This window comes from Eurytemora carolleeae, unplaced genomic scaffold (assembly GCF_000591075.1).
Source record: "Eurytemora carolleeae unplaced genomic scaffold, Eaff_2.0 scaffold1488, whole genome shotgun sequence".
NCBI classification, from domain to species: domain Eukaryota; kingdom Metazoa; phylum Arthropoda; class Copepoda; order Calanoida; family Temoridae; genus Eurytemora; species Eurytemora carolleeae.
In genome coordinates, this window is record NW_019397375.1 from 40,885 (window position 1) to 64,811 (window position 23,927).

General features: G+C 32.7%; 1 protein-coding gene across 5 annotated transcripts in view; it reads right to left on the reverse strand.

Annotated features, from left to right (window-relative positions):
* Positions 1-19,279, reverse strand: part of LOC111713856 (uncharacterized) — a 34,976-nt gene extending 15,697 nt beyond the window's left edge. For 3 of the 5 annotated variants that reach the window (XR_002767811.1, XM_023488819.1, XM_023488823.1), the window contains exons 1-19: positions 18,978-19,279; positions 16,946-17,032; positions 15,847-15,919; positions 14,038-14,131; positions 12,968-13,257; positions 12,272-12,471; positions 11,592-11,657; positions 10,687-10,768; positions 10,088-10,195; positions 9,535-9,677; positions 9,096-9,193; positions 8,039-8,109; positions 6,236-6,344; positions 5,091-5,195; positions 4,891-4,969; positions 3,494-3,565; positions 1,842-1,951; positions 441-520; positions 256-317 (exon numbers count right to left, since the gene is read on the reverse strand). Coding sequence is in view for 4 of the 5 variants with exons in the window: in XM_023488819.1 (XP_023344587.1) it covers positions 256-317; positions 441-520; positions 1,842-1,951; positions 3,494-3,565; positions 4,891-4,969; positions 5,091-5,195; positions 6,236-6,344; positions 8,039-8,109; positions 9,096-9,193; positions 9,535-9,677; positions 10,088-10,195; positions 10,687-10,768; positions 11,592-11,657; positions 12,272-12,471; positions 12,968-13,257; positions 14,038-14,131; positions 15,847-15,919; positions 16,946-17,032; positions 18,978-19,031 (1,983 nt within the window). In the remaining variant the exon portion in view is untranslated. Of the gene's footprint in view, positions 1-255; positions 318-440; positions 521-1,841; positions 1,952-3,493; positions 3,566-4,890; positions 4,970-5,090; positions 5,196-6,235; positions 6,345-8,038; positions 8,110-9,095; positions 9,194-9,534; positions 9,678-10,087; positions 10,196-10,686; positions 10,769-11,591; positions 11,658-12,271; positions 12,472-12,967; positions 13,258-14,037; positions 14,132-15,846; positions 15,920-16,945; positions 17,033-17,110; positions 17,234-18,977 lie in introns of those variants that run through there. The other 2 variants (XM_023488821.1, XM_023488820.1) reach the window with 2 other exon arrangements.
* Positions 19,280-23,927: the final 4,648 nt, after the last annotated feature.

The following is a 23,927-nucleotide window of genomic DNA, read 5'->3' on the forward strand; positions in this document are numbered from 1 at the left end:
ATGTTTATATAGAAACTATTTCTCAAGATATTTTGTAACTGAGCTATAACTTCTGACTAAGTCTCGATCGAAAAAACGTATGTGAAAAACTAATATTTAGCACATAAAACTATTTTTTAAAATTTATAATCTAATCAGAATAATCTTATCAGAATAATCTTATCAGAATAATCTTATCAGAATAATCTTATCAGAATAATCGTATCAGAATCTGGTGTGTGAGGTTAATATGTAATCTGGAAGTTTCCTTCTTCCCTTGATGTCAGTGCTAAAATCAAAAGCCCACAATGTTGTGCTGAAGACAAAGGGAATTCCACCTTTAATTAATTAAACCATTTAATTCATTTTCATCAAAATTGAATTTTTGAAAAAATTTTTTTTAATGCAGAATGCTAGAGAAAGAAACATTCAAATTTTTATAGAAAAAATGGATTTGTTTCCTTGGAGAAAAATTTTAATTTTTTCCTGCGGAGTCATTTCATATCGGCCCATTAAACTCTCCAGAGTGTCTCTACCCTTACTGAAAATATTTTAATTTAATATGTCATTTAGTTGATTTAGTTGATTTGATTGATTTGATTGATTTAATTGATTTGATTGATTTGATTGATTTGATTGATTTAATTGATTTAATTGATTTGATTGATTTGATTGATTTGATTGATTTGATTGATTTGATTGATTTGATTGATTTGATTGATTTGATTGATTTGATTGATTTGACTGATTTGATTGATTTGATTGATTTCATTGATTTCATTGATTTGATTGCACTTTTGTATCTATTTGATCTGACTGATCCTCCTAGAATGAGGCCAAAGAGCCTGGAACAGTTATACAATCCTCTAATGCCAGCAAGAAGATTGAGATTAATGGAACTTTCAACTGTAAGACCAGAAATGTTGTTTACTGTATTACATGTGAACACTGTAAACTACAATATATAGGACAGACAACAAGATCTTTAGATGAAAGAGTGAGAGAACATATTGGTTACATTAGAAATCTCCATACAAACCAGCCTACAGGAGGAAATTTTAACCTTCCTGGACATGAACTCTACCATCTAAAAGCGTACAAGAGAAGGTTTGGGACCTTGGGAGAAGTTTACTTGATAAGAGATTTTATTTAATTGTGAACTGTAATTCAGTATTTTTTTTTAAAAAAGGAGTATTGTTTATTTCCAATTCTTTAAAAGGTTTAAATACCCCTCCTTTGACAAGCCCCCCCCCTGATTTACGTTAAAGTTCGTTGATTAGATCGACCCCCACCACCACTTTATACATTATACAGTATACATATAAACAGTTTGTTTTTAATCTTCATGACAGAAACAATCTCAAGTAATAATAATTTTCTTAAAACATTCTTTAAAAAGTGAATATTTGCAAATTATCTTTTTTCCATCTCATGATCTGAGTTCGTTTACCTTTTGTCCATTTGACAGCCCATTTAAAAGTTTTTTTTTTAAATAATCTTTTTTGTTTGTTTATTTTCTTGTGGTTTTTAACATCGATTTTGATGGTTATTATATCGTTAGAACCGTTAGAAATATATTTTCAATAAAATGTGGAACTAACATCTACTTTTTTTTCTTTAAAGAGGTTTGGTCCATTACCGAATAGATCTAATAGAATAGATCCAATAGATCTAATTGATTTGATTGATTAAACTGATATTTGTTATTTGATTTAATTTATTTAATTGATCAAATTGAACAAATTAATAAAATTGATCTAATTAAAATCATTGATCTAATTAATCTAATTGATTTAATTGATTTAATTGATTTCATTGATCTAATTGATTAAATTAAAATAATTGATCTAATTGATCTATACCTGGAAGTAGGAAGAAGAGCTTTTATCTTGTTAAGAGCATCTTTTCTATCCTCATATTTCTCCCTGATAAGGTCTAAACCTTCCTCCTTCTGCCTGGTCAAACTAGAACCCTAAATCAGGATAATGATTAGGTCTAAACCCTCCTTCTTCCTTCTGCCTGGTCAAACTAGAATCCTAAATCAGGATAATGATCAGGTCTAAACCCTCCTCCTCCTTCTGCCTGGTCAAACTAAAACCCTAAACCAGGATAATGATTAGTTCTAAACCCTCCTCCTTCCTTCTGCCTGATCAAACTAGAACCCTAAACCAGGAGAATGATTAGACACTCCTCCTTCTGCCTGGTCAAACTAGAACCCTAAACCAGGAGAATGATTAGACACTCTTCCTTCTGCCTGGTCAAACTAGAACCCTAAACCAGGAGAATGATTAGACACTCTTCCTTCTGCCTGGTCAAACTAGAACTCTAAACCAGGAGAATGATTAGCTCTTTGTAACTTTAACTGAACCTTAGTTTAAAGGATTACGAATGTTTAAACCTTAACGCGAGTTTTAAGAATTACGAATAAATTTTTTTTCAAACTAAACCTGGGGTTGAAGGTTTACAATTAGATTGTTTAAACATAAACCTGAGTTTGAAGGATTACGTATACATTGTTTAACTAAACCTGAGTCTGAAGGATTACGTTTATATTGTTTAAACTAAACCTGAGTTTAAAGAATTACAAATATAGATTGTTTAAACACAAACCTGAGTTTGAAGGATTACTAATATAGATTGTTTAAACTAAACCTGAATTTGAAGAATTACGAATATAGATTGATTAAGCTAAACCTGAGTTTGAAGAATTACGAATATAGATTGTTTAAACATAAACCTGAGTTTGAAGGATTACCACGAATAGGTTGTTTAAACTAAACCTGAGTTTGATTGTTTAAACATAAACCTGAGCTTGAAGGATCACGAATAGATTGTTTAAACATAAACCTGAGTTTGAAGGATTACGAATATAGATTATTTAAACTAAACCTGAATTTGAAGGATTACACATATAGATTGTTTAAACTAAACCTGAGTTTGAAGGATCACGAATAGATTGTTTAAACATAAACCTGAGTTTGAAGGATTACGAATATAGATTGTTTAAATTAAACTTGAGTTTGAAGGCTTACGAATAGATTGTTTAAACTAAACCTGAGTTTGAAGGATCACGAATAGATTGTTTAAACCAAACCTGAGTTTGAAGGATCACAATTAGATTGTTTAAACTTAAACCAGAGTTTGAAGGATTACAAATATAGATTGTTTAAATTAAACTTGAGTTTGAAGGATTACGAATAAATTGTTTAAACTAAGCCTGAGTTTGAAGGATCACGAATAGGTTGTTTAAACTAAACCTGAGTTTGAAGGATTACGAATAAAGATTGTTTAAACTAAACCTGAGTTTGAAGGATCACGAATAGATTGTTTAAACTAAATCTGAGTTTGAAGGATCACGAATATAGATTGTTTAAACTAAACCTTTAAACTAAACCTGAGTTTGAAGGATCACGAATAGATTGTTTAAACTAAACCTGAGTTTGAAGGATAACGAATAGATTGTTTAAACTAAACCTGAGTTTGAAGGATCACGAATAGATTGTTTAAAGTAAACCTGAGTTTGAAGGATCACGAATAGGTTCTGACCAAATAGATTTTCCATTGCGTAGAGTTCATGTTTAGAAACCTAAATAAAGTCTCATCAAAATATGTAAGATGAACTTGCAGTTAAAGATTAAAGATAATACTACTACAAATAATAATAATAATAATGAAAATAAAAAAAATAAAAATAATAATAATCAAAATATTTATAATAATTAATAATAAAAATAATAGTAATAATAAAAAAATAATAATGATAATAATAACAATAATTATAATGATAATAATCTATATATAAATTTGGCTTGTCTGTCTGTCTGTTTCAAATCAAATCAAATCAAATTATATATTTAGCCACAAACTATACATGTAAAAATGGATATTTATAATTAACATTAGTTGAAATTACAGTTTATGGCAGTGAGACGGAACTAGCCGAAACTGTTTTCAGTCGGTCTCCCGTACAATCAGTCTTTAATAAAAAATTTAACTTGAAAAGTTTCAAAAAAATATATTTAGGAAGGTTGGTGTTCCTGGCAGAGAAAGGTGAGGGTTCCTTTAAGAAGTCTGGTGGCTAAAAACTAGCATTTGAAATAAAAGATATGATTCCTGGCTGAAAAGATCCACAGGCTGGTCAAGCGAGAAACAAAGCTATAATTGAGAATTAATTAAGAATTTGAGCAACTGAAACAATAAAGTTTATCACATCTAAAGTCTAAATATTTATCAAGCAAGAATTTTTTAACACTTAATTTAAACCCAAGCTTGCTCTCAATTTGTTTAATATTAGGATCAAAATCATTCCATAACAAAGGAAAGCTGAAAAAAGGAAACTTTTTAAAAAAATCATTTCGGACCCTTGGTAGAAAAAAATCATCAGCATTTCTTAGAGGATAAGGGTGATCCGTTAAGGCTGAATTTTTTTATAAAAACACCATCGTAGTTAACAGTAGAATATTTCTGATCTATAGAATGCATAATTAATAATTGCTGTTGAATTATTAGGTTAGGAAGAGGCAGAATATCTAATGAGGAAAATAAAGGTTGAGAGTGGGAATTATACGAGGCTTTAGAAATTATGCGTACGCATTTTTTCTGAAGCAAGTATAGTGTTTGTTTGTTTGTATCAAATAAACGTCTAAACGGCTGAACCGATCGGGCCCAAATTTTTTGTGGGACATCTAGGGACCCCAGGGCAGGTTTATGAATGATCAAATTTCAAATATTTGTGTCCATCAAAATTCGATCTTCATTAAATTTTGAAAATTTTGAAAATCCGCAAAATTTTTTGTGAAAATCCGCGAATTATTTTTGTTTTGTTTTACGATGTACACAAAGAGAACATGTTTACAATTAATTTAGAAGATTGGCGCGAAGCGCCCTCTAAGGCTAGTAATTATATAAAACCTGAGCTTTTGCTGGATTCTTGGTGAGCATATAGGACAAAGCTTCTGATTTACCGGTAGATGCAAGGTAGGTGAGAATACTAAAAATTAAAACAATATTTCTATTAATTTCTTTTCTCTAAACTCCAGACTCAGATCTAAAATTATTCCAACTACAGGTAGAATTGTACTCTAAGTACTCAAAGATAAGCCATGATTTACCTGTCTTCGTTTTCTCCGTAGGTTTGCTTCATGATCCTGATAACCTGGGCAGATATCTCCTGAATCTTATGCTGAAGCTGGAGCTTATCTCTTGTTATACTGCATCTATATAAACACAAGACAGATGAATAAAGCCCTAACTACCCATATTCAGAAATGGTGAACATAATTCATTGGGTGGAGATGTATAGGGTTCACGATGTGGTGGAGAAGGGTAGGGTTCACGATGTGGTGCAGAAGGGTAGGGTTCACGATGTGGTGGAGAATGGTAGGGTTTACAATGTGGTGGAGAAGGGTAGGGTTCACGATGTGATGGAAAAGGGTAGGGTTCACGAGGTGGTGGATAAGGGTATACGGTTCACTAGGTGGTGGAGAAGGGTAGGGTTCACGAGGTGGTGGAGAAGGGTAGGGTTCACGATGTGGTGGAGAATGGTAGGGTTTACGATGTGGTGGAGAAGGGTAGGGTTCACGATGTGGTAGAGAAGGGTAGGGTTCACGATGTGGTGGAGAAGGGTAGGGTTCACGATGTGGTGGAGAAGTATAGGGTTCACGATGTGGTGGAGAAGGGTAGGGTTCACGATGTGGTGGAGAATGGTAGGGTTCACGAGGTGGTAGAGAAGGGTAAGGTTCACGAGGTGGTAGAGAAGGGTAGGGTTCACGAGGTGGTGGAGAAGGGTAGGGTTCACGAGGTGGTGGAGAAGGGTAGGGTTTACGAGGTGGTGGAGAAGGGTAAGACTCACGATGTGGTGTAGAAGGGTAGGGTGAACTATTTGGCGGAGAAGGGTAGGATTCACAATGTGGTGGAGAAGGTATGGTCCACGTTATGGAAGAGAAGGGTAGGGTTCACTAGGGGGTGAAAATCTGTAGGGTTCACGAGGGGGTGGAGAAGGGTAGGGTTCATGAGGAGGTGGAGAAGGGTGTGGTTCACGATGGGGCGGAGAAGGGAATAGGGTTCACGATGTGGTAGAGAATGGTAGGGTTCACTAGGTGGTGGAGATGGTAGGGTTTACGAGGTGCTGGAGAAGGGTTGGGTTCACGAGGGGGTGGAGAAGAGTAGGTTTCACGAGGTGGTGGAGAAGGGTATAGGGTTCACGAGGTGCAGGAGAAGGTTTAAAAAGGGGGTGGAGTGATAATGTATCCCCTACCTCTCTGGTATTTGGTATTGTTTAGTTTTGTTTCCCAGGAGCATTGATTGCTTCTCATACATCTCAGCTTCCAGAACTATTGCTTGTACTAGCAGGACAGTGTTGTCGTCTTCACATTAAAACAGATTTAACAAGTTTTCTAGCAATACAGTCTCAGTCAGAACAAAAATTATTAAACTTATAGGGGCTATAGGGACTATAGGGACTATAGGGGCTATAGGGACTATAGGGACTATAGGGACTATAGGGACTATAGGGACTATAGGGACTATAGGGACTATAGGGGCTATAGGGACTATAGGGACTATAGGGACTATAGGAACTATAGGGACTATAGGGACTATAGGGACTATAGGGACTATAGGGACTATAGGGGCTATAAGCGAAATTTCATGTGACCCTGGATGCAAAGATGCAATGCCTAAATCACAACTGTACCCTTAAAGTCTTTGTCGGATCAAGTATGAATTAGATATCAATGTTTATGTTTATTTTTATTTGTCGGTTCTCTGCAAAAGGGACTTGCCACATTTCTTGCTTATATAAAACAAAGGATAAATACACAGAAATAAGCACTTTGATTCAGAAAACGACGTAGAGGGGCACTTAAATTTACCTTACAGTCCCTTTAACAATTAGGTCTTAATTATATTTCGAGGTCTTGTGCTCAACAAACATATAAAAAGGATTATTTTAATGAAATGAGTTTTTGCCACAAATTGGAATTTTTTTAATCCTTACATCTTTTCAATCTGATGTCTTAGGTCTTTGATATTTCAAACTATGAATTCTGTTAGATCAAATAGTCTCAGTTTGAAAAATCAAAGGTGTACACAATCAGTTTGCAAAGATATAGACATTAGAAAATTTGATTTGTTATAGCAAATACTCAGTTTCTTTCATTTCAAAAGCTTTCTGAATATTTTAAATGAAGTTTGTTGCCTGGTCTGAAAATATTTATGCAAACCTGAGAGCTGTTTACAGATGTAGATGAATAGGAATTCCTGATCATCAAGGTTCCAGGAGAAAATAATTATACAAACCTGAAAGTTGTTTACAGATGTAGATGAATAGGAACTTCTGATCATCAAGGTTCAAGGAGAAAATAATTATGGAAACCTGAGAGCTGTTTACAGATGTAGATGAACAGGAACTTCTGATCATCAAGGTTCAAGGAGAAAATAATTATACAAACCTGAGCGCTGTTTACAGATGTAGATGAACAGGAACTTCGGATCATCAAGGTTCAAGGAGAAAATAATTATGCAAACCTGAGAGCTGTTTACAGATGTAGATGAATAGGAACTTCTGATCATCAAGGTTCAAGGAGAAAATAATTATGCAAACCTGAGAGCTGTTTACAGATGTAGATGAATAGGAATTCCTGATCATCAAGGTTCAAGGAGAAAATAATTATACAAACATGAGCGCTGTTTCCAGATGTAGATGAATAGGAACTTCTGATCATCAAGGTTCAAGGAGAAAATAATTATACAAACCTGAGCGCTGTTTACAGATGTAGATGAACAGGAACTTCTGATCATCAAGGTTCAAGGAGAAAATAATAATGCAAACCTGAGAGCTGTTTACAGATGTAGATGAATAGGAACTTCTGATCATCAATGTTCAAGGAGAAAATAATTATACAAACCTGAAAGTCGTTTACAGATGTAGATGAACAGGAACTTCTGATCATCAAGGTTCAAGGAGAAAATAATTATGCAAACCTGAGAGCTGTTTACAGATGTAGATGAACAGGAACTTCTGATCATCAAGGTTCAAGGAGAAAATAATTATGCAAACCTGAGAGCTGTTTACAGATGTAGATGAATAGGAACTTCTGATCATCAAGGTTCAAGGAGAAAAACATTCGTCTAAAATTAAAAGTTTAAAGGAATTTAAAGTTTTAAACGATTTAAAAATATTTTTTATTAAGTAACAATTAAAAAAAAATAATCTATTAATATTTTATATTTATCAGTTATATTTTGATTGTCTGTCTGTTATAGTCCCATCATAACTCATGAACCCATTAACCGATTTGCCTCACATTTTGAATAGGATAACTCGGAGGAACGACGGGAATGGTCATAGTCTGGTTTATAAGTTCTAAACTGAGTTGGTTCAATTTTATAGGGAAAACATGGCTTCCAGGCAAAGTTGAGTTTCTAAGCTATTAATTATATAAAGCATAAATAAAGCATAAACAAAAGATGAATGAAAGGAGTTTTTGCCATAAATCCCAATTTTATAACACCTAAATCTCAACAACCAGATGATGCATACCTTTCATATTTCAAGCTTACATTATTTGATCCACCAGAATTCATAGTTTGAAATATCTACGGTCTACGACATTTGGTTTTAAAGAAATTGGGATTTAAAAATCCGAGTTTGTGGCAAAAACTCAATTCCTTTGAATGGGAAGATGAAAAATAAAAAGTATTAATTCAAATCAATTAAGCAGAGCCCAAAACTTATGAATAAAGTTATATTTAAGTCAAGGATTTTAATTTGATGCCGAACTAAAATTGGATAGAGTTCAATTGGTTCTTTAATCTGATAAGTTAACATATATCAGTAACTCGAGAATCGGAATTGTCTGGTTGGACAGATATAACTTAATCCATTCCTTGAGAAGTAACTGCCCCCCCCCCCCCACGGGAATTAACTGAAACCATTTCTCTAACCCCCTAAATCCGTCTTCCTCCCGTTTCCCATTGATATACCATAAGCGGTTTTTTTCATTTATCTCAAAAAAATATGATCTTGAATTTAAAGGTATTAAGAATATCGAGTTAGACTTTTCAGCTTAGATGTATCATAATCAAAAGTTTCCGACTTCTGTTGTTTTCAAAACCTGAATTCTGTTGCGTATCCGTTCGTCACTAATTGCACCATAGCAGTGATGTACTGAGTTCGAAGCGGCCCTGATTTCCGACTCATTTTTCCAATTCTCTGTTAAGCTTAACTAATCTTTAAAATTCTTGAACTCCAGGTTTAAATCAACTGGAACTAGAAGTACTGCGTGTCCCCTAGTTATATTTTCTAGAGAAATTAGTTTGTAGATGTTGTGTTAAAAATAGGAATTGAGTCTTTGCCACAACTCGAATCTTTGCACCCAATATTGTAGACCTTAATTATTTTAAACCATGATTTCAGATAAATTAAATAATCCGAGTTTGAAATATTAAAGGTTACAAAGATATAGGAATTAGAAAATTTGAGTTTATGGCAAATGTTCAATTCATATCATTTCAAAATTTTCATAAGTTTTATGAAATTAGATTAAGCTTTTCCTGAGATTTTAGATGTTTCTCGAAAGTTTCAATAAATATTTCTTCATCTTCCAGTTTGAATATTTTGTGTATTGTTTGCTTGATTAGGAGAAGGTTTTGACAATCATCATTTTTCCCCTGACCCAACCCGGAGTAGGAGAGAACTATTCAAACCAAAACATCTTTATTTTATAATTTAAACTTCATTTATATTTCGTTTGTCATTCGTCATTTTTAATAAAATTACGTTTTTTAAACTGATTCTGATAAAAAAACCTAAATTATGTTATTGTTGAAACGACACAAATTCAATGGCACATCAAAAAGTAAAAAGAAAACCTTAAAATTTGTTAAAAAATCAAACCTTCTTTGGCTTAGAAACAAATAATTGTTTAGGAGGTTTTGTTCCATTTAAATAATTCTAATTTAGAATTATATGATAAATTGACTAGTTACATTGGTAACCATCGTTTTCCTATTAATAGCCTGCAATATTTATGTCATGTCATGTCTAAATAAAAAAAATAAGATCCTTTAAATAATCTATTAAAGTAAAGAAGGATGGATTGGAGACCTAGGTCTAGAACATCTAGGCAACAATTCTGCAAGGAGGATAGAATAATTCTAGCCAGCTCCCATTGATTCTTCATCACACTCTGTTTGAAGGGAGCTTGATCAGGATCTAACAAATGTACAGGGTGACACGAAAAATCAGCACACAGTTTATAATTTTAGAAGGGGGCGGCTAAATAATTCTTGTCGTCCGATCCTTCTGTTTGGTTTAAAACTAAGACAAATATTCGAAATCTCTTCGTTAACTTCAGCTGACCAATAATGTTATAGAAACAAACAAAAGTTATTTAAATATGTCTGAACCCCCTCAGATTTTTCTTCTGGGCTTTATGAAATCCAAAATTTCTAAATGTGGTCTAACTTTTTTGTGCTTTCAATATTAACTGAAATATTAAGAATTTCGTTCAGATTTCAATTTATTAAATAAAACCAAAATTGTGATAATCTGAACAAAGCTCTTATATTAAAAGCACACAAAAGGCAGACAACATTTTGGAAATACCAGGAATAGGGGTATTTTTTTTATTATCAACTCAAAAAATTTACTTCTAACTTTTTATGAATAAAATGCCGAAAATAATTTCGTTGGAGACCCTGTACCTCTTCGATTGAGGACAGGGTTTGTATCTGGATGCTGGAGGAGAAGATGTGCAGTACTCCAGTTCCCAGACTGTATAGCAACCTGTACATCGAGTATAATACATTGTACATATAGGGTTATCAACAAAAGAATGAGACTGTAAAGACGACTTGAAATTCTTTAATTATTACGTTTCCAAGTTTAAAGTATTCTGCCATAAAATTGAATATAAACTTTTTATGGTTTTTAAATGATTGGGCCGGGAATCATAAATGAAAGGAAACAGATAGTGTTAATTCCGCACAGTCGTCTCTGAAGTCTCGTCCTGTGTGGGTAACCCTGTATAATTAGGAAGTCCTAGAACAATGTACATAACCAAAAGTTCGAAAAAATATATGGTGTAAAATTCCATATTAACATGTAAAAAAAATGTTAAGAAATTACGCAATTTTAAAACACATGAATATTGAATTCTGAATAAGATAATTAAGGAATGTTTAGAACAGGTACAGGGTGTCCCACGAAACATAACAGTTGGTGAATAGGTTTGAATGACTTCTACCATAAACTGTATTAGATATTAAAGACTTTTTGTAGTTTATTTTGTTTAAAAAATCGTTAACTCAAATATATTTTACTTTGAAATAAATTTTTCTGTAATATGACTCCCTTACAATATTTGTTATTATTCTCTGGTATAAAACAACTTAACAAATTATGGAAAAATGCCATTTTAAACCATTCAGTAACTGTCATGTTTCGTGGGACACCCTGTAGTTGCTTAAGTTACTCAGTATAGTTAACCACGAAGGAAAAGACTTTAATAACGACCTAAAATATGCCATAAACAGTTTATTAGATTAAAACGCGTATCATTTCTAGGGTCTTGTACACGTTTCTTGTCACTCCGTGTAAAATTAGGTACCTGGAGGGGAGTTAACCGTGCATCGTTTAAACCATTGAGATCTATATCTTCCTGATATATTAACTCCTGAAATATATTGAGATATATATATTCCTGATATGTTAACTCCTGAAATATATTGAGATATATAAATTCCTGATATATTAACTCCTGAAATATATTGAGATATATATCTTCCTGATATATTAACTCCTGAAATATATTGAGATCTATATCTTCCTGATATATTAACTCCTGAAATATATTGAGATCTATATCTTCCTGATATATTAACTCCTGAAATATATTGAGATCTATATCTTCCTGATATATTAACTCCTGAAATATATTGAGATCTATATCTTCCTGACATATAAACTCCTGAAATATATTGAGACACGACAGTTAAAAGACGAATTGAAGATCGTCTTTGATAGCTATCTTTTGGCAGATTTTGTGTAAAAAAGAGTCGAACGACTTAAAAACTTTCCATGGTATGATGCATATCCTAGGTAGCTATAAAAAATTTTACAAATCGCCGTCAATTTTGAAAGCACAAAGACCAGAACACATTTTGGAAATTCCAGAACTAGTTTAATTTAATGATACGTTTTTCAAGTATTGTTTTTGTAAGAAAATATTGACAAATTCCTCATGTTGTTTTTTGACTGTTATATTTAGCAGGACAATACATCTTGTACCTTAACAATAGCATCCTCTCCCTTCTCCACGTATACATGGAGAAGGCGTTGGTAGTTCGGGCACTTGGATTCAATATCGTTCAGAAGATCAGAGATTGTTGTCCTTTCAGTTTCAATCTCTCCTTCTTCTTCGTCAAAGTCATATATTTCGTCATCTTGTTTCTCAGTTTTTCCAACTTTTTTCAATTTAAAAGAAATACCTTAAATAATTGGATTTAATGGGACTGTAAGCGTAGTTTCAAATGATCCTCCATAATAAGATGGCAATGCCAGGTTTAGAACGGTACACTTGAAACCTTAATCTGATCAAAATGTGGAAGATACTGTAATTTTTCTGACTCATAAGTGTTTAATTCTAATATTTTTTTAATCTCAAATTGTATAATGTATATAATTATTAATCTTTTTCAGTACGTTTTTAAATTTTAATTAAAAAAATTACAAAACTTTCCAATTAGTTAGAGCTTACGATAGGCTTAATTCATATTTCATTGTAAATTAATGAACCGGATTTGTACAATACTAATAAGAAAAGTGTCAAGATTTGGTTCATTGCAGTTACAAGTATGGATAATTTAGTTAAAGAAACCGCTCTTTAAATCTTTAACAGGAAAAAAATTATAATTCCGTCATCCGTCAACAGAACAAAGGTTTACGTCAACAGTCTCTTTAAGTTTAGATAATAATTCCTTTAACCTGGAGAATGAACTGTCCGAAGAGTAAACTGAGCAGATTTCACAGATCCGTTCTGAACTAGTTGCACAGATCTTCTCCGTCCTTGATTTATTCCGAACCAGGAGAACAGCTCCTCCCTGTCCCAGAACCTGACCAACTCAGGGACCGTGAGCCTCGTCGTCCCATCCTTGGCCGTCCTGTCCGCCCCAGCCTCGAGAAGGAGCTGGATAACATTGAGGTTAGAGTCAAGCATCCTAGAGTCCTTGGAGACATTCTTCTTCACTGCTAGATGTAGAGGGGAGTTTTTAAACCTAGATATATGATAAACTAAACCTTTGAGTTCTGAAACCTAGATATATGTGAAATTAAACCTTGGAGTTCTTAAACCTTAATATTTGTTAAACTAAACCTTGAAGTTCTTAAACCTAGATATATTAAACTAAACCTTTTGGGATCTTAGACTTAAATGTGACCTTTTTTAAAACCTAAATATGTAAATTAAACTAAACCTTGGAGTTCTTAAAACTAGGTATATGTTAAACTAAACTTTAATTTATGGAAAAATAAACCTTGGAGTTCTGAAACCTTAAAGTCACCAACTATCATGTTTCGTGGGACACCCTGTATGAAACTAAACCTTATGTAAGTTAAAATATTGCTATCTGACTGTTACCATAGATAAATAAATAAACATAAATAGCTTATGTACGCAAAATCAACAAAAATTGTACAGTCCGCGAACTCATACTTCTAGGGGTCAAAGTGTACTTCAATGATAAGCGGGGTGGTTTGGTGTTTTAATGGATTTCATAATAGAGTGTAAAATAATTGAACAACAATATTTCACTGAGCAATATATCATAGTGACGAGAACTGAAGAAGGACATGAGAAGGACTAAACTAACTTAAATTTCTCTCTACAGAACTCATGTACACCACAAGCACTCAATGGCATAAGAACAGACAATGTTCACAACCGACCTAGTTAATCTATATAATAGGAATATCTTTAAAACATCTCTGTACATTTATATCTTTCAAGATGAAAAATGTCGTCTTATGCGTAATCTATCTTTATCTATGACTGTTACCTGTTAACTTTGTTGACTAGAGCTCCATGTTTGAGGAGAACTTCAACTACTTCTGGTTTGTTTAAATTCACTGCAACGTGCAGTGGAGTCCAACCTTTAGATAGGTACAGGTTCAGGATAGTTTAAAAGCGTACAGAAATATGTACAAGTACATGTATACATTTTACAGATAAAGGTACAGGTATATGTTGAATAAGCTTACAGATAAACTATAAAGTAAGTGTACAGGAACATGTACAGTTTCCGCTTTTTAAGTTGCTCAAACTATAAGGTACAGGTACATCTTCAAGCTTAGTTACCGGTACAGGTACAGCTAGGCAGTAGTATAAAAAAGGGAGCACATTTTTTACACGCCAAGAACTAGCAATTTTTAATTACTTAGTTTTGCAGATTTGCGTCTATTGCTTGCCGCAATTCCACTCCTATGATGTAGACAATGTTAGGTCTGAAAGTTTTTAATTTTACGAATAAAATTTCTGGAACTTAACTAAATCCACTCAGAACTCTTAAACCAAGCTAACAACATTTCCATGGTAATACCAAGACCAAACAAATTTTGTGGTAAATCGGTCAAGGAGTTTTGATATCGGACATAAAAACTGACAAACAAACACCAACATACTACTTTATATATATAAACTAGCTGAAGGGCCCAGTGTTGCCCGTGGAAAAAAAATTTCCTAATTAAAAAGTAAAATTTTTGAGAAAAGAGTTTTTTAGCCTAGAACACCCCCGGCCGCCCATGAGTGTCACCAAAAATTTTAGCCCAATCGGTTCAGCCGTTTGGCCGGCTATACGCAACATATATAAATACGAATGTCTTGTTTTAATACATAGATATATATATTGTTATTGTCATATTTATGATGAAAAAACACTAAAACAGAATAATAATTTGATGATGATGCAAACTTATAATTACTCTATAATAAAATTGAATTCATATTTTTTTTTCAGTTTTCATAAAAATGACAAAAATTATGCTTGATCATAATATTCTTATTTACTATTAAAAAAATGATTATCTCGTGCTAATATAATAGGTAGGTCTAATTATCCAGGCGATATTGAGGTATATTTATGTAAAAGTAGTCATTATCTCATGCTAATATAATAGGTAGGTCTAATTATCTAGGAGATAATGAGATATGTAAATGTAAATGTACAGTCATTATCTCATGCTAATAATATAATAAGTAGGTCTAATTATATAGGAGGTAATGAGGTATATTTATAGTCATTACCTTTGTAAAGTTGACTTTGTTAGTATTTTTATTAGAAAAATCGCCAAGGAATCGGCCGTTTGTATTAAATATAATTTTTAAAATAAGCCTTGAATATTTTCAGAGATATCATACGTACAGTAACAATGTATAGTACGTTGGGTAGATGTAGGTATTAGGTACGGATGGTTACTCAGGTACTCTAACAAATACATGTACAGGTACAGGTACAGGTTTAGGTCTCAGAATAAGTACAGAATTCAGATACTCTAACAATTACAGGTCTAGGAATTTAAGTACAGGTACAGGTACTCAAAAAGTAAATATTTAAGAATAAGTACAGCCAATGGTGCTTAATAAGTACAGGTTTATAGGAATAAGTACAGGCACAGGTTCAGGGAAAAGTAAAGATTTAAGAGTAAGTACAGGCACAGGTGCTTAACAAGTACAGGTTTAGGAAAAAGTACAGGTACAGGTTCAGGGAAAAGTAAAGATTTAAGAGTAAGTACAGGCACAGGTGCTTAACAAGTACAGGTTTAGGAAAAAGTACAGGTATAGGTTCAGGGGAAAGTATAAATTATAAAACCTGCTACATTTTCTGAGTTGATTTCATTCGTCCCATTTTTCAAAATATACTCAGAAACACTTCCGTCAACTTCCTATATAGCATACATAAGTAGAAAAGTAGAAAATAAGTAGAAAATAAGTGGTTTAAATTGACTCAATCCTAATGTTAAAGAAAGTGACCGATGTTGTTGCTTCCGGTAAAAACGTATTAATTTTAGATTAATAATTCGTGTTAACTAGACGCATGAACAAAATATCTCCGCCATGAACAAAAGGGGGGTTGGATATTCAGGGTTATTTAAAAGTACAGAGGTCGATTTTAAAGAATTTGAGTTGAGGCCTAAATTTAAGCCGCGGCTCAAATATGGTTGGTTAAACTTAAAATTGTATCAAAGATTTAAGCCGGCGCTTAATTTAAACCGGGTTTTGGCGGATTTAAACCTCGGCTTAAATTCTTTAAATTCCATCTCTGGAGACATAACTTTATGTGACCCTCCATTAGATTATAACGTAGCACATCCGATTCAAACAGCACCCTTAAAACATATGTCTATCTAAGTATGAATAAGATGGTCTAACTTTTCTCTCTGAAAATTGATCACTTTCAACAGTGGTTTCTCCGTGAAATTGACTTACGGATTTATGCTTAAATGCAAAAATAGAAAAAATAGAATTTGAAAATCTTCCTCTGTATTAGATAAAGTTTTTCAGGGCGATACCATTGTGAATCCGACACGCGACTCTTTTAAATGGAGAGTTACTTGTATTCTCTTTATAGTGCTTGATACCTATTTACTTAAAGTGACTATAAGCGTAATTTTAAATGAGCCTCCATGTAAAGATGGCAATGCCCGATTTACAACGGTACCCTTAAAAGCTTTGTCTGATCAAGTATTAATTAGATATTCATGTTTTAGTTTCTTTAAACCATTTAGTTTTATTTGCGGGAAGTGACTTGCACTTTTTTTGCTGACTAGACGCAATGTAGAAATTATCAGAATTTTACACTTTTTAAAGTCGGTAAAACGATGGTATCCTTCACATTTTTAATCAGCCATTTTTGAATTGAGAGCCATTTGAAATCACGCTAACAGTCCCTTTAGAAATAAATTATAAACCTGTCGAATTGCTTGAAACAACCCATTCTCCTCATTAGTTGAATTTTCTGTCTTCTTGACCGTAGTTGACGGAAATATAGATTCCGACTGAAACATGTTTAATTATTTAAACGCAAGATGTCTCTGTAAACATAAGTAGAATTTTTAGTTTTACAATAATTAAACCTTGGGCAAGTTGATTGATATTTTTTTTATTTTCTTCATTTAGAATTCAAGTTTGTCAAACACGTTTCAACTTTAGCATTCCTAACATAATATTCTGAAATGTGTTAATATTATCAAAATTAATCAGAAGACAATGGAATTGCAAATATAGAATTAGGAAGTAAACAATCATATCATGCGTAGTGGATTCTTATCATGAATTCAGACAAACTTAATATAGTAATAAGGCATAATTTTCTACATTCTCAGCTGAAGAGACAAATACTGTTGTTACTTCTTTAATACCTGGTGTTTTAGGGCATTGGAAATTAAAAAATAAAAATTTGATTAAAACCAGTTAATTTAGTTTGATTTTGATGATTTCCAAAGAAATTTTCATATTTTTTTTAGTTGGTAAAGGAATTGAGTCTTCGAGACAAACTTTCAAATCCCTATTGCTTTGGAACCTGATGGTGTAAACCTTTGATATTTTAAACAGATTTCATAGTTTGAAATATTTAAAAAATTAGAAAATCAGAGTTTGTGGCAAAACTCAATTCCTTTAGCTTAAATTGCATCACACACATTTACATAGTCATTTTGGTCTTTTATTTGATTTAATGGTATCTAAAAGTACAAATAATACAAAAAAGATATTTTCAAAACTAGCCGACCACATTAGTAAACTTTAAAATCAATTCTGAAATCAACTTTTCTGACAAGTCCACACAGCTGTTGAAGTTGATCATCAATTTTTAGGACCTTTAAAGTATCCTAGCGCTACTTACTGATTTTTTTGTAGCCCAGGGCATATAAATTGTAGACGCGCACTTGTTTCTAGCTTCAGAGTAAAATAAGTAAATGTTCAAATTAACTTTTGTGTGAGAGCGTGCACTTCTTGCACACAACGGTTCATGGTGTTTTTATCCTCAATCAAGTTGTTGCTGGGTGCATTTGATAAGGAGAACAAAAACATTTGGAATATTGCAAACCCGTCAATATTCTAAAAAAATACTTGTTATAAATGGCCTTGCCTAATTTTGTGATTTTTTGCTTAATTAAAGGGACAGACCGGCTATGTAAGGTAGTTAAACTGAGTATGCAGTGTTGTGGACAAATTCTTTAGGATTCATTTGAGACATATAAAACGTTTCCACGATGTATAATTACTGAGTTTATGTGCAAAATCATGAATTTGGGTGGGTACGTTTTCAGAATCGGTTTTTTTTAATTGTTAAATAACGACGACGAAAAATAAAGTAAAAATTATTCAGCAATCTAATTAGATGGTTAGGAATATATTTCTTAAAAGAAATTTGTCAATAAATCAATGTTAAAATCAATTATTTCGTTTTCATCGTTATATTGAATTTCTTATTTTCTATGAATTTATTAGCAGATTTCTACAAATTCTTCAAATGTTGTCTTTTCAATAAAAATTCCAGAAAATCTGCAGAAAATCTTTGTGAATAATCAGAGATTATAGATACTAATAATTGAATAAGATTACTTATTTTCTAAAATAAGATTAATTTTTATTTGATCAACCTGTTCCTAAACAATTAATTACTTTACTGTAGAATTTTGTTTACATTTTTTGTCGTTGTTATTTAATAATTTAAGAAAACAATTCTGAAAACGTACGATTTTAAACGTCGTCTTTGCGCTCAAACTCAGGATTTACAAATCTTTAAAAAGTTTTATATGTCTCAAATGAATCCTACAGAATTTGTCCACAACACTGCATACTCAGTTCAACTACTTTACATAGTCGGTCTGTCCCTTTAAAGAATATTTGAAAGTTAAAACCCTATGAAAAATTTATCAACTATAACTCTCATTTAGATAAATTAATCTCTACGCCATTATAGCGAAATCATATGCTTACCCTTTTCTGGGCGTACAACGATATCATTGTGCACAGAGTCCTGATTTCAATCATGATTATCAAGATAAGCTACTTTGACGTAAACTGAACGTATTCAAATCATTTGTGCCAAGCATGGCAGATTCACTTGGATAAGTTGTTTTGCGATGAAACCACTGTGTATCACCTTTTATTAGATTTCAAAGTTAAAGTTTTGTTCACTTTACACTTTACACTTTACACACTTTAAATTTGACGAAGTAAACGTTCATTCACTTAGAACTATGTGAAGATTTTAAACCTCTATTTTTATTTTTGGATTTTAAAGCTGTAAGTATATTATAAAGCTAACAGATTATTTCTTTGAACTTAGAATTTTTGCACTTTAAACACTGTAAACGTAACAAAATTAGAGTTTACAATTAAAGTTTGTCTACTGTAACATTCGAAATTTGTAACGTTTTTTGCACTATGAAATCAAAAAACACTGAGGAATTTTAACGTTTTGTACACTTTATAAAGTGTTAAAGTAAACAACATGAAAGGTTTCTGAAAAATGAAAAATCTAACGTTAAACACTGTTTCGTTCACTTTGATCACTTTAAGGTCGCTACTAAATGTAGCTTTGATAACTTTGATGTCGCTACTAAACGCAGCTTTGATCACTTAACTATAGCTACTTAACGTAGCGTTGATCACTTAAATGTCACTAATAAACGTTGTTCTGATCACTTTCATGTCGCTACTGAACGTAGCTTTGATCACTTTAATGTAGCTACTAAACGTAGCGTTGACCACTTGGATGTGGCTACTAAACGTAGCTTTGATCACTTTAATGTAGCTACTAAACGTAGCGTTGACCACTTTGATGTAGCTACTAAACGTAGCGTTGATCACTTTGATGTGGCTACTAAACGTAGCGTTGATCACTTTAATGTCGCTACTAAACGTAGCGTTGACCACTTTGATGTGGCTACTAAACGTATCGTTGATCACTTTGATGTTGCCACTAAACGTAGCGTTGATCACTTTGATGTAGCTATTAAACGTAGCGTTGATCACTTTGATGTAGCTACTAACGTTAGCTTTGATCACTTTAATGTCGCTACTAGACGTTGCCAAAGTGGTTAAAGTTTTATTTTGTTTACGTTGAACAAAATATAGTTGAAGGAGTGAACAGTGAACACTGTGGCGTCCAATTATGGACTGCCCGTGAATTTGTATGCAGAAAGAAACCAAACATCTTCTCAACCCAGCTATACACAAAGGTGCATAAAAATCTGTGAATGGTCCGAGAGAAAGGAATATACGGGAATCCCCTAATATATTCCACTTATTAATGTCACAGCATAAGTTTCATTTTCAGGGCTTCCTATAAATAAGATCGGAGAATGTTTCCCTTCAAATTGTCCTGCCTGTGCAGTGTGCATCTTCTAATAGAATCTGCACCTAAACTGAAAATTTCACTGTCTTCTGTTGTTAATGTCGCACAATAAACTTACGGTTCCGATTATATTTAATTCTATCTTCTTTAAGGTTCAACTCATAAGTGCATGGGAAGGAGTAAGTTGTTAGGGGGGGGGGGGGAGGTCAGATGGACAAATTGTTAAAGGCTTGTACAACAATAAATGCATAATATATGCAATGGAATCGTGACCGGACATACAATCAGTGAATACCCAGAGAGACGGTAAATACCAGCAAATTGAAGAATATAGATTGTAGACTACAGAGTTTAAACCGTAGATTGTAGATGTTGAATGTATACCATAGAATATGGACTGTAGACTGTAGAGTGTAGACTGTAGACTGCAGACAGCAGACTGTAGACTGTAGACTGTAGACTGTTGACTGTAGACTGTAGACTGTAGACTGCAGACTGCAGACTGTAGACTGTAGACTTAGACTGTAGACTAGACTGCAGACTGTAGACTGCAGACTGTAGACTGTAGACTTTAGACTTTAGACTGTAGACTGTTGGAAGTATTCTGTAGACTGTAGACTGGCAGTACCAGTACTGAACTAAGAGCACAACCCTGCTAACACGACTCGGTCCGAAAACTCTTTTACTAGAAGCTAAATTAGTGTGCCCTGTACAAAAAAACATGGACGGTCTGGAGGATCCTTAACAGTTTTAAACCAAACCCTGATTTTGTGTCTTTAAAATACGGTGATTATTTATCCAGCTTTACTCATCAATTACTGTTATAGCTTTTTAATCATAGAGAATAGAATATATATTAGAGGGGAATTTACTAGAAAAAAGTGTAAAACGGCCATTTTGTTGTACTGTTTCCATACTGCAGGTGTACTTCACATATTTATGCTATGTAACCTTTTGGGCCCTGGAATATCGTTTTATAGAAAATCTAAAATTATTGTTAAAAGAAACCAAATTATGAAATAGGCTGGTTTCATAATTGACCAATGATCATTTCACATAGACTCTATGCCTTCCACTTTACAAACGATGATTTTCCGTTATAACTATAAATCAAATGATGTTTTTTATTCACCTAATTCATTATACAGTTTATTTAACAGTTTAAAAAATTCGAAATTGAAATAAATAGTCTAGGGAACATACTGTAATAATGTACTCTACTGCATATAATTTGTGAACATTTACATGATTTGTACACTTTGAACTCCCTTTCAGGCTGAAAGTGACTGAAAAAATTCATACCGAGAGATTCTTTAAATTCCCCTCTAATATATATTCTATTCTCTATGTTTATAATATGAAATTATGAAGCGTGCCAAAAGGTATATTGCTACGCAATTAGGATGAGTCTTCTATAGCGACATAAAAATATAACGAACTTCAATATGGTCATGTAATCTATAAGTATACTTTGCTTGTCTGTCTGCCTGTTTGTTTGTGTTCCATAAACGTTAGAACGGACGAACCGATCGGGTCCATTTTTGGTGGGAATTCACCCCAGGGACGGTTTACGGATGGCAAAAGATAAAAAAGTTTACCGAAAAAATGCTGAAATTTACATTTTTGAAAGAACAGTTTGGGCAAAAAAAAGAAACATGCTTACAGTTGCAGGCCGGGAACCATAGGTATGAGAAAAAAACTTAATTGTTCGTATACAGTCGTCTTTGAAGTCTAATCCTTATATCTTGAAGATTTGAATGTATAGTATACTGATGAATCCAATTGCATTCTCTATTATCTATATCTAAGCTCTGCGCTCATATACATATATATATATAAATATATAGAGAATATTTCTTTTTTAATAAAATGTGAAGTTTTAACACTGAAATATAAATTTATGTTGTAGCCATAGCTGACCAAACAGCTGGACCAAATTGGCTGCAATATTGTTTCTTCAAAATTCGATAATTTTTCAAAATTAAATTCAGAATTTAACATTTTTTCTTTTTAGTACCTCTAAAGAAAGTTGAGCTATGATTAGAAACATGACAGATTTTATCAAACTTTACTTTGGAATGTTTAAATATACGAAGAAATCAAATTTTTAGATTCAAGACAAAAAAGGCCCATGTCACGAACACAAAAACAAAACAGACAAAAGAAGATTATCGCTCTTTAATTTTACAATATTCCATTTCAAATCATTGTATCTACCATCTACACAATCTACATAATACATTTATATATATACATAAAATTATCCTGGTAAGCAGGATATCTTCAAAAAATCAACTGGGACACCATTCATTCTTGAGCCCGGCCCCCTAGACAGACATTCATCATGATGGCTTATTTAGCCCATTTTATAATTCAACAGAGATCAGAACTTTTGTATTGCCAACCAAATTATGATATAGCTTTAAAAAATTCGAAATTGAAATGGATAGTCAAGGGAACATACTTTATTAATGTACTCTACTGCATATAATTTGTGAACATTTACATGATTTGTACACTTTGAACTAACTCCCTTTCAGACTGAAAAGGGCCTGAAAAAATTCATACCGAGGGATTGTCTAAATTCCACTCTAATGTATATTCTATTCTCTTTGATTCCAATATTAAACATAAAGATAAAAACTCAACAACAAATTTTTGTAAAGAAAGCTACGACATTCTTGCATCGAATTACTACTTAATGTTTCATGGATTTCTCAAAATTCAGTCTAGTTAGTTTATTTGAAAATTTAAATATTATATTTAGTTTAAAAATTTATTGAAAAAATGTATTTAAGCATAATGTAACAATCAAAGACTAAAACAAACACCGAGGTGTCGGTTACGAGGAGTTGATTTTACAATCTGCATAGGATGAATGTAAACACTGCAAAAAAAACTAAATCGTTAAAGCTTCTTGTGCAAATATTTCAAGATATGAATCACCCTAGACTAACAAGGGCTGGTTGGTTTCTTCCATTTGAATTTAATCGGGCTTTGGTTTATAATTCAACAATCTTGAAACTTTCATACGGTGGTAGGCGATTATATCAATATAATGATGACAACTTTCGATTTCAATTATAATTTATATCACATTTTAAACACACAAACACGGAAGAAAAAAGAAGCTGTCAATTTAAAATGCTTCTTAATTACATTTAAATTTATAGTTCGAAAAAAGCTTGTTGACAAAAAAAGTCTTCATTACATTGAAATAATCATCTTCCACCGTAGGATTCCTTTTCTTTTTTTCAAAACGCAACCGCAAAGAAGTGTCCGAGAGAAGTAACGACAAAGGAACTGAGTTTTTTCCACAAACTTAAATGTTCTAACTCCTATATCTCTGTATCCGGATGGTTTAAACCTTGGAGATTTCAAACTTATATTATTTGATCTAACAGAATTCATAGTTTGAAATATCAAAGGTCACTGACATTGGATTGAAAAGATACAGGGATTGGAAAATCTGAGTTTGTGGCAAAAACTCAATTCCTTTATGTTTGATTGGTCAAATTGTGATTGAAAGTGACAGCTAGGCAGGACCCAGACCTAACCCACAGACTACACAGACTGTTCATACACTC